We start from the raw sequence: 13,920 nt of genomic DNA, 5'->3' as shown, positions 1-13,920 counted from the left end.
CCTAGACAGCAGATGCAAAGGCATTGTTGAAACTACCTTGTTGTATTGAAACATTTCGTACGCCTTCCCCACATCGTCCGCGAGCTCTTTGAGCCTCAGTAGCATCCCCACGTCAAGAAGAGGCAGCTCGTTTAAAGGGACAGCATGCTGCAGTAAGGCAAGATCTCACACATCAGGCTTCCGATAATGCTACTAATAATGCAAAGTTGTGAAACTTCTGTTGTACAATTTCGAGGCACTATCATTCAGGCATTGCATCTCCAGCACTAAGATTGGCCGTCCCCCACTTCGAACTGCCACCACTTCTGCAAGTGCTACTACTGGTATAGGTGCATCTACTTATGGTGGTACTGCAGCGGCAAATGTACTAAGCATCTCACGGCAATGATGTCAAAATTCTGAAGAGAGCCAATGAGGTACTTGAACGCGTTTCTTAGCTTGATGTAGGTAGCGCTGGCTGTATGCACTACACTGTCCTTCCCGTGATGCTGTCCTTCTGAATTTCCTGAAGGACAAGCCATGTCTCCCCCAAAATCAAGCGCTCCAACAAACAAACGTAGCACGTCCGCGCCGTAAATCAACTGGCGATTCCTCTGACTCTCCTGCGCCTGGCGTTGTTCTTGTTGGGGCTTCACTGAGGCTGATACCTTGGATGTACTCGACTGTATTGCCGTCCCTGACGCCTGCTTTTCAGCAGAGAAAAATATTGCTGGCGATATTGCATTACCCTTTGACTTGCTCAGCTTATTGCCCTGAAAACGTCAGCAAGAAGCAATAGCCCGCAACTAGAGTGAATCCGCGCAGTGTCATTACAAATGTGGCACAGAAGACAACAACATTACCCTGAATATGCTTACGCTTGAATCGACGACAAACCCATGAGTCACCACGACGCTAAACGGATACTGAGGCAACTCTCCATCCTCTAGTAATTCTCCTGCTCTTGGTTCGTCGTCATCTGCCATTACCAATTCATATTCAGTCACCCCACCAATATCGTGCATCTGAATTGCCGTGGAATGACTGGTCCAACAATCCCCGAGCTGCACAACGTTTGGAACGCCTCTCTGCCGCCGCTGACGACGCAGAGCTTCCCGAGCGCCTGCATGGGACAGCAAGAGGCTCTGGAACCATCCTCTACTCTGGTCAGATCCTTCTACCACCAGGCAAGAATATCTTTCTTCTTTTCCATTCCACTGTTTCGCCTGTTGCTCTTGAAGCTGTTCTGGGTCCTGTTGTTGATGCGTGTCCTCGTTCTGCTCTTGGTGCTGCTGTTTCTGCTGCTGTTTTCCCTCCTGAACCTGAGGAAAGTATTTGTTTAAAAGGCAGTTGGCATCTTGTGTCCACTGCTGCAGGAACTTGTGGCCTGTGATCCAGGCAGAGGCGGCATCAAACCAAACATCAAAAACCATCCCACACCAACCCCTCCTTTTCAGCCTGAAAGAGTCCGAAGTGGGCACACAACGCAACTAAGATTCACTGGATATATTACCACTTCAGCTGCTTCTGCTGCGTCTGTCGTCCCTGCCTTCTATTTGCGTGGGGTATGGCTCAACTTACATCGTTAGAAGGTCATCGGTCTTGTCCCCTGCTGTTCGAAATGCCTCAGCGTACAATCTTAAGTCATTATCAAGCCGTAAACTTGTCCATCCCGCTTCTTCTGCACTTCTAGTCTCTTGGCTTCCAGTGCAGCTGAGCCCTTCTACGCGCTCTGCCACGAGAGGGATCGGAAGCCCCCACTGCCGTTGCCGAGAGAGGCACCACGTTGGAGGCCTCGTGCGTAATGCAGCGCGAATGCGCCCATATCCGGGAGACGCTTCAGATTCAAGCTGCACCGTCGCTACGGTTGCTGCCTCCCGCTGTTCATCCTGAGTATGTAGTTCCCTCCGTACTTTTGCCGCGGCAGTATATTGGCACTGCTGCATCTTCTGAATGCGCCGGTTCGGGAGCCATCTGATGCGTTCCACGTCCCTCAAGATCTCTGGCACAAGACCTTGCACACTGAAATGTAGCTGGGGAGTGGCGCGCATGAGCAAAGGACACCCAGACCGTTCATCGTAAGGATACGGTAAAACAGCTTTGTGCTGCAAATGCGGACAATAACATGCAACGAAGAGCTAGATCATACGGACGTGCTGGGCTTACTGCAGCAGCAACTGAGTATGTGGATTCTTGGCAGCTCCACTGAAAAAATTCAAAAGGCCTCCATATTGCACTTCATCGGCTTTTTCATAACGCGTTAGATACCTTAACCATCTTCCCTCTTGGGACACTCACAGTGAGTAGCAGTGAACCACTTCTGCGCAGAAAGTCAATAATGCTCTCCTCCCCACCTTTCAGAGCTTCGAGGCTCTCAAAAGGCATGCTGCCACTGCCTTCTAAAAAAGTGCCCTTTGGCCCCACAGGACATAGCAATGGGGCACCTGCGGCAGTTGCTGCTGCTTCTTCCTTCAAGTCCGGAATCAGGGGCACATGTACAAGCACTGAGGGATCGTCCGACTGTTGGACTAGGAGACCCTTGCTCCGGTTGGCTCTCTGGCCTGAAAGAAGTACCAAAAATATCAGCACAAGACGCGTTATGCCTTGAATTGTGCGGGCATCTGGTGGGTCTTTATCGCTGTCAAGAAGAATTCTGCCACCTGAAGCCCCTTCTCCAGACAAATGCGTTGCCAAGCTGTGTTGAACAAGGCTCGGCTGTATCAAAAATCCGTTGCTGGCTGGAAGAGGAGTTCGTATGAACAAAATAATTAAAGCTGGGCCCTTACGCACAGAGACGGTAGTCTTCCTGTGAATGCGCTGGTGCCACATGGAGAATTGAAGTGCCCTTGTCAGTTTCGACCACAGGATCCAACAACACTGGGCAGCTTACTTTGCTTGACACTGGATGAACATACCTGGAATACAGAAAACAAGCACCAGGTGACTGCAAGGGAGGGTCAAAAGGCAGAACCAGGCGGGGGGAGAGAAAACATAAAAAGACAAAGTTCACAAATTTTCAAGTTCGTATGAATTTGCTACAGCAGCAGCAAACGTTGACGAAGCAGCGGCAAGAGGCAGTACCACAGATATATACCGGCCGATGCGCAGGCCAGACACGCCCTCAGTAAAGAAGTTAAACACACCTTGAACCTTCCAGCAGCTGTCCCGACACCGTGCCAATCTGCTGTATCCGCCACGAAATTTCTGCATTCTTTAAAGCTGTCAAAAAAGAGGGCATGCACTTTTCGCCTACTAGCCAAACCTCCTCCTCATACTGCGGCACTTCTCGGGAAGCCCTCAGGACCGCATACCGCGTGGAAGCGGAGACGGCAAGGGCCCTGTTCGCGGGAATGGTAAAGGGTGTAGTTGTCCAGGACACGAAAAACCACGGAGTCGTCTTGTGGACGGGAAAAGGCTTGCCACTTTCTGAAGCTGGAATAGGCCTCTTAAGCAGCAGCTTGAAGTATAGACAGTCTCTTGCTGTAGGCCTCAGCGCAACCTCGCTCTCTGAGACGGAACTTAGACTTGCAGGACTCCAGTACACTGGAAAGCGAGAAAGAGAAACCAGACCCTATATACAGGCAGTGAAGTGCAGATGAGCAGCTACACAATTCAGCAAACGCAAAGCAGCCGGCTCCTAGACTTATTGTCCAGCGTGGCCTGTGCCAGCTTGTGCGCAGAGCAGCTGTTTGCTGTGCTTGTGGCTGTTCCCGTGTGCAGTATGCTAAGTGCACTTGTACTCTTGTCTCCGTTCTGTGTTTGCGCTACCTAGACTTACGTTGTTCCAAAGGAGCGTGAAAAGCTTCAGCTCGTCCAGCTTGAAACTGCTGTCCATCGTTTTGTAAGCTCCATCCCAGTGCGCCCACACACCGAAGCTACACAGATGCAGAACAAATAGGTAAAGACGGCTGCCGCTGCGCAAACGAAGAATCAACCATTCATGTAGTTAGACGCAGCAAATGCGTCGTGAATTAACCACAGAGTGACAAGAAGCACAAACGCGTAATCAAAAACGCGTATGCCAGTAATCTCACAGACCAGCTGCAATAGCGTTCGACAGTCTGCCTTCTTGGTTTGGCAATCCCTAACTGACCCTACAGCACGCAGGCAGCTACGGAAGCTCTTATGAGGTCAGAATTACGCAAAGGTGCACACATAAGCCTCAATAATGCACCATATGTAGGGAGAACGTATGCACGACGCTCGCAGGCTGAGAAGAGGTATCATGACAATATCTAGGATCAGTGGTCAAGGGCACAATGCATTTTTAAAGGAGCTGCGGTCGAACAGTCACCGAAAAAGAAGGAAAATAGACACAACGCAGGCGCTAAGGGGTTGGCATTGCTGGCTGTTCTCAGGGAACCACAAGCTCCAGCAGTAGACGCATACATGAGACAGACCGCTCAAACGCCTTCTGCTGTAACGAAGCGAATCTTAGAGCAACCCGCCGGGCCTTGCTGCGCAAGTCCGTAGGTATACTCTTCCGTTTTTGGTTTGTGCTGCGGTCGGTGCTGCTCTTGATACTGTTAGTGTCGTCGTTATCACAGCAAATTTCGAGGTTATGACCCGGTCCTCGTTCGCAAGTCCCTAGGGGGTTTGTATTGTCTGGTGCTGTTGCGGCTGCGTCTAGCTGTGCGGCAGCGGTAGCTGTTGCCGCAACTCTGAGTTCGATGGGCAGCCCATGGCAATCCCAGCCCGGTAGCATGTGACAACAACGGCGCTGCAGGAGCGCCGCTCGCACAGCAAAGTCTTTCAGGCATTTATTCACTGCATGGCCCATGTGTGGCTCCCCATTGGCGTAGGGTGGGCCATCGAGCAGTAGCATGTTACTAGCGCCACCACAGGGTGATGTGACCGCAAATCCGAGCACGTCGAGCAGTTCATCTGAAATACCACGTCCACTCCTGTTTTTGTCAACTTGGCTGTTCGTGCCTGCATGCTGCTGTGCACATTTATTGATGCACCAAATCTGCAGCAGTAGCTGCTTGTAGGTATCATGGCGGCGCCATAGGCGCTGCACTGCTATCTCAGATCTCCACAGTGCTCCACGGAGACGTAATGACGAGCGGGGCAGCAACACTGTGGAGGAAAAGGCATGTGAACTGCTGTTGCGGTTGCTGCAGCGGATACTGCTGCTAACAGAACCGCTATGATTTTGTTTGTTTCCGATGTTACTCCGGTTTCCCCTTGGCTCGACAACACTTCTGGTGCCTCCACGGAAAGGGGGCCGGCCAGGGGCCTCTGCAATCCGTTTCAAGTTCAGGAATCCGGCGAGCTCCCTCGATGTGTTGCTGTGGGGTTTACCACAGCGTTGGGCTCCAAACTGAGGCCATGCTATATTAGTAGCGGACTGTGTTCCACGAGGCGTTTCCTCTACTACTGGAAATCTCAGCAACAGGCACGCAGCAGAAACTCTCCACGGTTGCGCCAGCGCCAACAACACCAGGAGGAGTTTGAAGCGGAGTGGCGTAAAGCTCCATTGCATGAGCCGTTGATTTTGGGAATTCTGGTACTGCTGTTGCGCAGGTCTTGTACATGCCGGGCAAGGTTGCATCAACGGCGATGATTCCCCCATTTAGGCTTTGATGTCGGCAGCCACCACCAGTGGGAACGCCCTATTCCCAACTCAGCGTGGCAACATCAGGGGCTCTTGGAGCCCTGGGGCTCTCAAAGCAGCCCACCTTCCCAAGAAATGAGTCGAGCCTTTGGAGATTTGCCGCCCAGTTAAGAACAGAAGAAATTCGCTGAGTTTTAACGAGACCAGTAACAGCTGTGCATCCATCGGTGAGCCCTTCCACGCCGTTTATGTTGTCTTGCATAGCAGCACATATAACCGCCAGTTTGGCTTTTTTGGTTGCTCGCTCATAGCACCTCTGCTTAGCTATTTTTGAGGCGAAGGCAACTGAACATTTCACCCGTGGTAGGCCTGCACCGTACTGCAGTGGCCTCGGGACTAGACGAGAAAGTTTAATGAAATGAGGTTGAAAACAAACGAGTAGCGCGTGGATTATAGAGGTGAAGAGTTGTCTGCTGTAGATCTGCCAGTGGCGCGGTGGTAACATCGATGGGGGCTGGGTAACAGGACTGGTTGCTCAGGAGTGGATCTCCTATTGAAAACGACCACGCCTGATTTCTTGGACCAGTCAATATCTATATTTCGTGTCGATATGCTTGATAGCACCTGACATACGACGATAGGAAATTCTGCCTTGAAGTGGTGCTGTCACTTGGCTGTGTAGCGAAACAATCTCATAACGCTCCACAGCATCCGTTGGTGAGTAAAGCGATGATGCTGCATTGCATTCAATTTGTAAGGCGGCGTTGAGGTCACAATTAACTTCAGTGAGGGTGTGACATTGTCAGAAACGAGCGCTGTCCGCGAGGTGCATCTCAAAATGTGCTGCTGAGGGAAAGTATTGAGGCATCTTCTTACGTTAAGGGTAATAAATTCATTCTTATTATCGTCTTGGCGCATGTAATGAAGAGTGAATGTTAGTCACGCCAAGCTAGGACAAATAAGCCCTGAAGCACTGGTTGCCTGTCTGCCGCTCACTAGCGTGCCTCTCTAGTTGAGCGTGGTCTCGAACGACCTCAGATACAGTATATGGGCGAGGTGATGTAATGCCAAGGCTATAGTCAAAGGCCTTGTGTAACCCTAAAGGCCGCGATGTTCAACAAAGGTTGAAGCACGTTGGAGACAGTTCGCCAAGAAGTGCAAGCTGCTAGGATTTACATCACGACTGGTCCGAAAGAAAGGGACATTCGGGAAATGTACAACCTTGAAGGGATAAAGACGGCAGGCTCAGTTGCTCTGCTGTTTCGAGAGCATAAACGCCCACCAAATGGGCATGTCACAACAGCTAGAAGCGCCCCTTTGAACTGAACTTAGGCACTTATTGCAGTTGAACTGACAACCACAGCAATCTCCAGCGTTCTTGCCAGACCTGTCTTAAGGATAACGCCATCATTGTCCTGCAGCAGGTACTAATTTAGGTCCAAGAGGTACCGCGACCAGTGCAGATTTCTTTGATGTCTTGCGTTCCATACACCGCCCGATTAAAGGAAATTTTTTTAGTGATGCATTGTTGGCGCTCCATTTCTTAATTTCCTCTGCAGGGCCTGGTGTATCGGCTCTAGCCTCGAAGAAGGCTAGACACTGGCTTTCCCTCCACTATGGAGGTGTTTTGCAATGACAGCTTATTCATTCGTTTCATACTTTTCTCAAGCCCACGACCGGCATATATGCAACACTTCATTACGTTAGGATGCTAGGCCCTGACATGACGAAAACAAGGGGCAGTCTCTATGTATTTCATTATTCAGCCTCTGCTCAAAACCAGCGATAGGCGGATATGCAATAGATCTGAAGCCCTTCACCGTCCTCTGCTGCCTGTGCATGCCAGACTGTCACTCGATGAAGACTTTATAGGCCTCCTAATCCTTTATTTTGTTGAATTCTTAGAGAACGTAGGCAGTTTTGTAGAATCGCGCAGGCTAGTAGTTCCTGGACTCACACCTCCTGCAACCCAGGGACTTGTGAGCTCCTAGGATACACAAGGTTGCCCATAGCAGCTGGTAGTCAACCTAAATATGACTGAAACACGTAGCTCCAGTTTTGGGGAGTGTAATTATTTGGACTAGTAAAATATCTGTTCATTCTTTGTGGCGCCAGGTCCCGGACTTGATAAGTGAACCTTTTGACAAAGCCTGTCGACTCCAGTTGAGGGTTGCATGTAACAGGAATCCGGCACTTACATAGCTTGCCTTGCCCTTTTAATTTGATCAAAACCTGGGCTTTTCCGTTGAACTCAGTGCAAGTATCATTTAAAAGCATCCTGCTGCCAGCAGTTACGTTAACCTGCGACTAGTAGAAGCATACCTTCAAGTAGCAGAGTCGCAGTGGCCACAGCCAAAATATATCAGCTGAGCACTGCTTATCTTGGCATTGCTCTGCAAACAGAAATACCGAGCAACCGTGCGTCAAGAAGACACGGGAAATGCCCGTCATCGTGTGCAGAGTGAAGTTGCAGGCTAAAGCACATTTGGAAGGATGACGCCCAATCGTGGCCGCCCTTACTGATGAAATCCATAAAAAGGCTTTTTAGGGTGCGCAGATAGGTCTCCCCGAGAGAGTTTCCTTCTTAGTTGCACGGCGTGTTGTGTACGTTCCGTCTCCCTACATTATCGCAAAGTCACCGTCCCAAGATGCAGCAGAATAAAAGGCAGCCAGCTTCTTGGAAAGCCGTCATAACTCACGTACACTCGTCTAAAGGGTGCGACTACTGCAGGCGACTCCACTTTCTTCAAAGAGATAGGCACTGCATAACACATGGTGCTGCGCATTAGGACCGATGACAGTAAAACACTGCCTCTCGTTAGGTGCTCCGCTACTGTGGCAACGCCCGGAATGAGTAAGCAGTGGTAGCTATGGATTCAAAAAACTGAGTGCGCCGCTATAGAAACCATGAGCCAGGTGTGTTGTTGAATTCTTTCTGTCTTCGTTGGATTAACCCTTACGTGCTGCGCCGAAACCAAAAGCAATAACCTTGTCGCACACAGACATCAGGCAGACACAGCTGCATACGTGTTTACGTCAGCCGCAGTACAGCTCAGCACGAGCACCCCACATTGTGCTAGATGGCCCCAAGAAATGCTACGAAGGACAGTAATGCCATCCAGATCCCTAGCCGCAGATATACTTCTCAGCAGCCAAGTAAGCCATGCTACCAGTGCCCTCTACCGCGTGTCATCTTCTATGTGCATCAAAGGTTAGCCACTGTAGAGCTGGAGGCATCGCTTTGGTATCAATTCACCGAGCCCACCAGATATTCCGCGGCAAATAAAGCTCCCCGCCAAACAGAAGGATATGCTACGAAGAAGGCGCCCAAGGCAAGCCCATGTCTCTTGGCTGCTGCATCAGTGATGCCGGGACTCCTGGAAAAGTGAAGGTTGGCGTAAACAGAGAGAGCATCGCACCGACCTCTATAATGGCGTTTAGTGGCGGCTCTTGCGCAAAGACAGCAATTATCCTGATGTGCTTTCTACTTAGCTTGCGGTATTTTACACTACTTCACTAAGGGAGCCAGTGCCCCTAAAGCATCTTGTACTTTGTGGGCTTGCATGCCCAGGGACTGATAGCACAAAATGCCTCGTGGGGAAAGACGATTACTTGATAGTGCCTGACTCCAACAACGTCTGCTACTGCACAACTTCAGTACGCAGCCTTATGCACATACTCTGAGCAGCCACGGTGCGACGCACCATGAGTTCGTGGGACCGACGGGGCCTTCCTGCAGATTTGCAGAACAGCCGCGTTGCAGCTCACTACCAGTCTACTGAATCTCCAGCTGGTACCCTTGAAGCCCCTTTACTTCACCCAGGAGCAGGAAAAGGAAGCCCGAGGATTACCTTGTTCAGATCGACGATTTTCTTGTTGGTAAGCTGTAAAGCACAGCACTGAAATACTGCGTAGAAATGACATTCGGCGTCATGCAACACAAAATATGCCGGTCGACGTAATTCGCAGGCTCTGAAATCAAGCAAAGGGACCTAGTTATCGAGAAATCAGGCCTTGTGTGCTCTGAAATTAGGCCCAGAGTACGGGCTGCAGTGTGCAACACGGGCACGCCGTGATAAGCTTCAACGGGACAAGGTTGTATCCACACATTGTAGAAATGGGCAGAGCGGCCTGCGTGCGGATTCTTCTGTTTTGAAGCTCCTGGCTCCTAAGAAAAGGCGTGGGGCGAGAGTCTTCCACATCTCAAGAAGATGAAAGGAAGAGACCGTGCCTAAATCTGTCGCCCCCGCTATGATGCATTAAATGGTCTATTTACGTGTTCTCTGTGGTCCTGAACACCACTAGCTACTAACTTCAAGGGCTCTCAGCCACGGGACAGTAGCGAGAATGGTCAAAGCGCGCAGAGGCGGTGCGGCGGAGGGGATATACATGGTCCGCCGATCCCTTCATGAACAACTTCAGTTCTATTTGCCTCTCTAACGCACAGCCACATTATGCGTGAACTGAGTTCTTAGACTGGGGACGCTTCCACTGGTTCTCACCTAGTGGGTTTTCAGGCGCATGTGGTGCTTCCTCATATGCATAACTCCTCTGATCGTCGCTTCACCAAGGTTACTTCACGAAATAAAAAATTTCCAGCACTCCACAGTGGCATATTGGCAGTTCCCTCTGTCCACGCCGCGCCAACAAAAATTGCCACGCCGGACGCCGCTCATACACTTAGACCCTATTTAAAGTCTTCTGTAGTCATTATTGTACATACTGGGCACTCAGGGTCAGAATAATCGAATGCCACGCTGTACTATTTCATCCGCTAGGAATGCCCTTCAACTATTATTCTATTTCCCTTGAAGCCGCTAGTTTTGCATCGCGATAACTTATCCTCAGAACTAATATGACCGAAATAGGCCGTACATATTTGCTTATGTACTATAGGTTTTATACAGGCCTACTTCAGTTTTAGTAGAAGCGCTCTACTCCCCTAAACTCGACAAGCCAATGCCCATAACGTCTTGGCACGCACGGCTGCAGTTGCGTCCCTACACTTCGCTCGTCCTTCACTGTAAAATACCGTGCAAACAACTCACTAAAACGCAACCTTTGAAATAACATTCGAAGATATTATGGATGATATGGCACAAGTCCCATTTGTGGGACTCATGCATGCGGGGAGCTGCTATGTTGCTCTGGTGCTGCACCCCGCCAATCGCAGCTCCCCACGCGGCATGCGTCGAAATGATACACTCCCCCTGTACCTAAAGTGGGGGGAATGCGCAATGTTCCTGAGTGTTTGCGCTTTACGTTTTTCACTGTTTCGCTCTGTTAGGCTCTGCGAAAATGAGCGTTTCAGTGGATTCCCCCCTCGTCTTCAAGGGTGTCCTTGAGGGCCACACAGATTGGGTAACGGCCATCTCCACGCCCACCGTCAAGAGCAACACGATCATTTCTTCTTCGCGAGGTCAGAGGAATTATTCTGTGCAGTTTTTTATATTACTTGTGCGTTTCGCATCTCCCCCAGGCGTCTCCGTTAAATGTTGGTCTTTCTGCGGGCTGCCGACATCACTTCTGAACAAGCCTTGGGGCCTGCGTGCACCAAGCCGTACAGCTTTATCTGAAGTTTGCGTCACTGCTAATTCAGTCCTCTTCATGTAATAACTCTCTGGTAAATTCACTTATGGACGTACCGTTTTCGGTTGGAGGCTGCCCTCTGAGGTTGTGCTGTGGGGTGCCTATGCGCCGCTGATGCATAGGCTTTCAGCCGCGAGTCACTGCAGAATACTGCAATAGTTATGCAGTGTAAGGAGCGCCTGCAGCGTCTTTTTGTCGTTTAATTGCGCCCGTATGCTCCTGGAAATGTGACGGTTTCTTAGGTGCTTGACTTGCGCCGTCATGCCGACGTCAAATCTGTTGATGCTCTCATTGGGTGTCAAGCATATCCTTCTCGTAAAGTCTTGCCAGGGCGAGAGCATTCTATGAGAGGGCTACAGTGGCACCTATACTGCCCGGTTGGTGCACCTTGACGCGCCGCTCTGTTGTGTCTTTGTCTCCAAAGCGGCGTTAGCAAAGGTGTTTCATGGCATTCTCTTTGGCAGTTTTATCCAAAGGACACGCGGATGACACGAGATCCCAGCTCACTTGTAGATCTGACGATCTATGTCGTGAGAAATCTCTGAGGGGCTCTGTTGCCCCCCCTGAGGGTCCGCAAGTATCTTGTTTTCCTTGTACTTGTCGCACGAGCGACTGAATTGTTGTTCCAGTGTTGGGGACAGAGGATGACATGAGATTCCAGCTCACTCGTACGCCTTCTAGGCGAGTGCCGCAAAAAATCTCCGGCGGTCGCGATTGCGTCGTTCTTGATGTCACCCCTTTTCTTCCTTCTGTGATTCTCGGAAAGACGATCAAGCTTCCCCCAGATTTGTAATTTGCGCTGGCTATAGATTTACTCTTGTTTGCTGTTGCAGATAAGAAGATCATCGTGTGGAATCTAAACGACTCGCCGGATGCAGAAACTGTTGGCTTCGCCCGTCGTGCACTTACAGGACACTCCCAATGCGTCCAGGATGTGGTCATCTCGAGTGACTCGAACTTTGCACTATCCGGTTCTTGGGACAAAACTCTTCGTCTATGGGATTTGAATGTGGGGGAGACTGTCCGCACTTTTCAGAAGCACACCTCCGACGTCAACTCCGTCGCCTTCAGTGCAGACAACAGGCAGATTGTGTCGGGTTCTCGCGACAGAACCGTTCGTCTGTGGAATACCCTCGCTGACTGCAAATATACTATCGAAGAGGGCCAACATACGGACTGGGTCTCGTGCGTCAGATTCTCTCCGTCTCCGAAGGAGCCGCTTATCGTTTCATGTGGCTGGGACAAACTCGTCAAGGTATGCCTTTTCACACGAAAGAGTGATGAGTGTTCGGCATGCCCTCTCTGTCGGTCATTTGGTGGGATGAACACTTGCATAGGGGTACTGGGTTAGTCAAATTTGCCAGATGATGCAACCACGCTGGGCTTACTATTGCTGGTGCGGTGCATTGAGGTCGGCATTGTTGCGATAGCGTGTCTTCATTAAAAACACGGTTTTGTAGATTATCTTTGCACCGCTGTAGCTGCTGTTATGGCGTGTCTAGAAAATATTCCTAGGCGCGTTTCAGGCAAACATTCGGCGTGCAGTTGTGCGTCAGTTTTCTCATGATCTTCGCTAGCTATCACACAACCTTGATACAGATCACTGTGCATAACTGTGACATCAGGTCTGGAGTCTGACAACCTGCAAGCTCACGACCAACCTTGTAGGCCACACGTCTGTGCTCTATACCGTAACGGTTTCCCCGGACGGTTCGCTGTGCGCTTCGGGTGGCAAGGACGGTGTAGCCATGTTGTGGGACGTGAGTGAGGGGAAGCATCTGTACTCGCTCGATGCGAGCTGCACCATCAACAGCCTGTGCTTCTCTCCTTGCAACTACTGGCTATGCGCTGCTACCGACAAATCTGTTAAGGTAAGCTGCTGGAAGATTTGCGTGGTTTTCGCTGTTAGATAGTTTCAATTCCGGTGTAGTGACGCTGCGATGACGAGATTCCGTTCCTCGTATTGATTTGCAGCCCTCTGCTGAGAGGGCTTGCGTGTAAACAACTATTCTTTTCGGAGCAGCATTCTGTTTGCGTGTTACTCAACAAGCATATGAGTTGGTGATGGTATGCGTCTGTTCGCTTTGGCGAAGAATGTACGCTCCGCGTTCTGTTTTGGTTCCTGCAGATTTGGGACCTGGAAAATAAAAATGTGCTTGACGACATTCACCCAGACCAGCCGGTCAAGAGCGGCATTCCGTGGTGCACTTCTCTCAACTGGTCATACGATGGTCGCACCTTGTTCATTGGTACGACGAGCGGAAACATACACGTATACGAGGTTGCAGAGGGTTGAGACTCCGCAACAGACATGCACGCGAGGAAACGGCATCAGCCGGTACAGGCTTTCAGTGCAGAAAGCAGGGTTTTCGACTCTACAGTTCCAGCCTTAATTTTGGGTGGGGGTTACGTTAGGTTGAAGAACGCGCACTAATCCAATAATCCATTGGAATGGGACGCATTAGTGTAGAATGATTGAACGCATGGTAGCTGAAGTGTGACGAGCGAAATGTTGGAAGTTATAGGGGAATCATGAGTATAGGCGGAAGCGCCCGCATGCTAAAGGAGTCATTTTATGTCGCACACCTAGATAGAGGCATGATACGAATGTTCTCATAGAGAGAGGAGGGGAACTTTCCTTGGCACGTAAGGGGCGTGCGTCTGAAATCGTGCGCTTCGTAAGAGTTCTCCCTGGCGGGGAGGGATCAGGAGGTTACGCAGAATACTTCGGTGGTACTGGGGTGAGGCACGCAGCCTGTGTCGAGGAGTCTGTTGGCGGTCCCGTGCGGTGTGTG

The 13,920-nt window shown here is 50.4% G+C and overlaps 2 protein-coding genes across 2 annotated transcripts; one reads left to right on the top strand and one right to left on the bottom strand.

Annotated features, from left to right (window-relative positions):
- Nucleotides 1–335: 335 nt before the first annotated feature.
- ENH_00078140 (isoleucyl-tRNA synthetase, putative) lies at nucleotides 336–5,554 on the bottom strand (the record flags this gene model as incomplete). Its single annotated transcript, XM_013577694.1, has 8 exons — nucleotides 336–752; nucleotides 858–1,437; nucleotides 1,561–2,084; nucleotides 2,278–2,540; nucleotides 2,770–2,894; nucleotides 3,123–3,550; nucleotides 3,758–3,893; nucleotides 4,380–5,554. 8 exons carry the CDS (start codon nucleotides 5,552–5,554, stop codon nucleotides 336–338), a joined length of 3,648 nt encoding a protein of 1,215 aa, XP_013433148.1.
- Nucleotides 5,555–10,834: 5,280 nt separating this feature from the next.
- ENH_00078130 (receptor for activated C kinase, RACK protein, putative) lies at nucleotides 10,835–13,421 on the top strand (the record flags this gene model as incomplete). Its single annotated transcript, XM_013577693.1, has 4 exons — nucleotides 10,835–10,955; nucleotides 11,959–12,380; nucleotides 12,751–12,996; nucleotides 13,254–13,421. The coding sequence occupies 4 exons, from the start codon at nucleotides 10,835–10,837 to the stop codon at nucleotides 13,419–13,421; spliced, it is 957 nt and encodes a 318-aa protein (XP_013433147.1).
- Between the last annotated feature and the right edge of the window lie 499 nt (nucleotides 13,422–13,920).

This window comes from Eimeria necatrix, genomic scaffold (genome assembly GCF_000499385.1).
Source record: "Eimeria necatrix Houghton genomic scaffold, Enh_scaff81, whole genome shotgun sequence".
Taxonomy (NCBI): Eukaryota; Apicomplexa; class Conoidasida; order Eucoccidiorida; family Eimeriidae; genus Eimeria; species Eimeria necatrix.
This window is presented reverse-complemented; position numbering and strand designations above follow the sequence as displayed.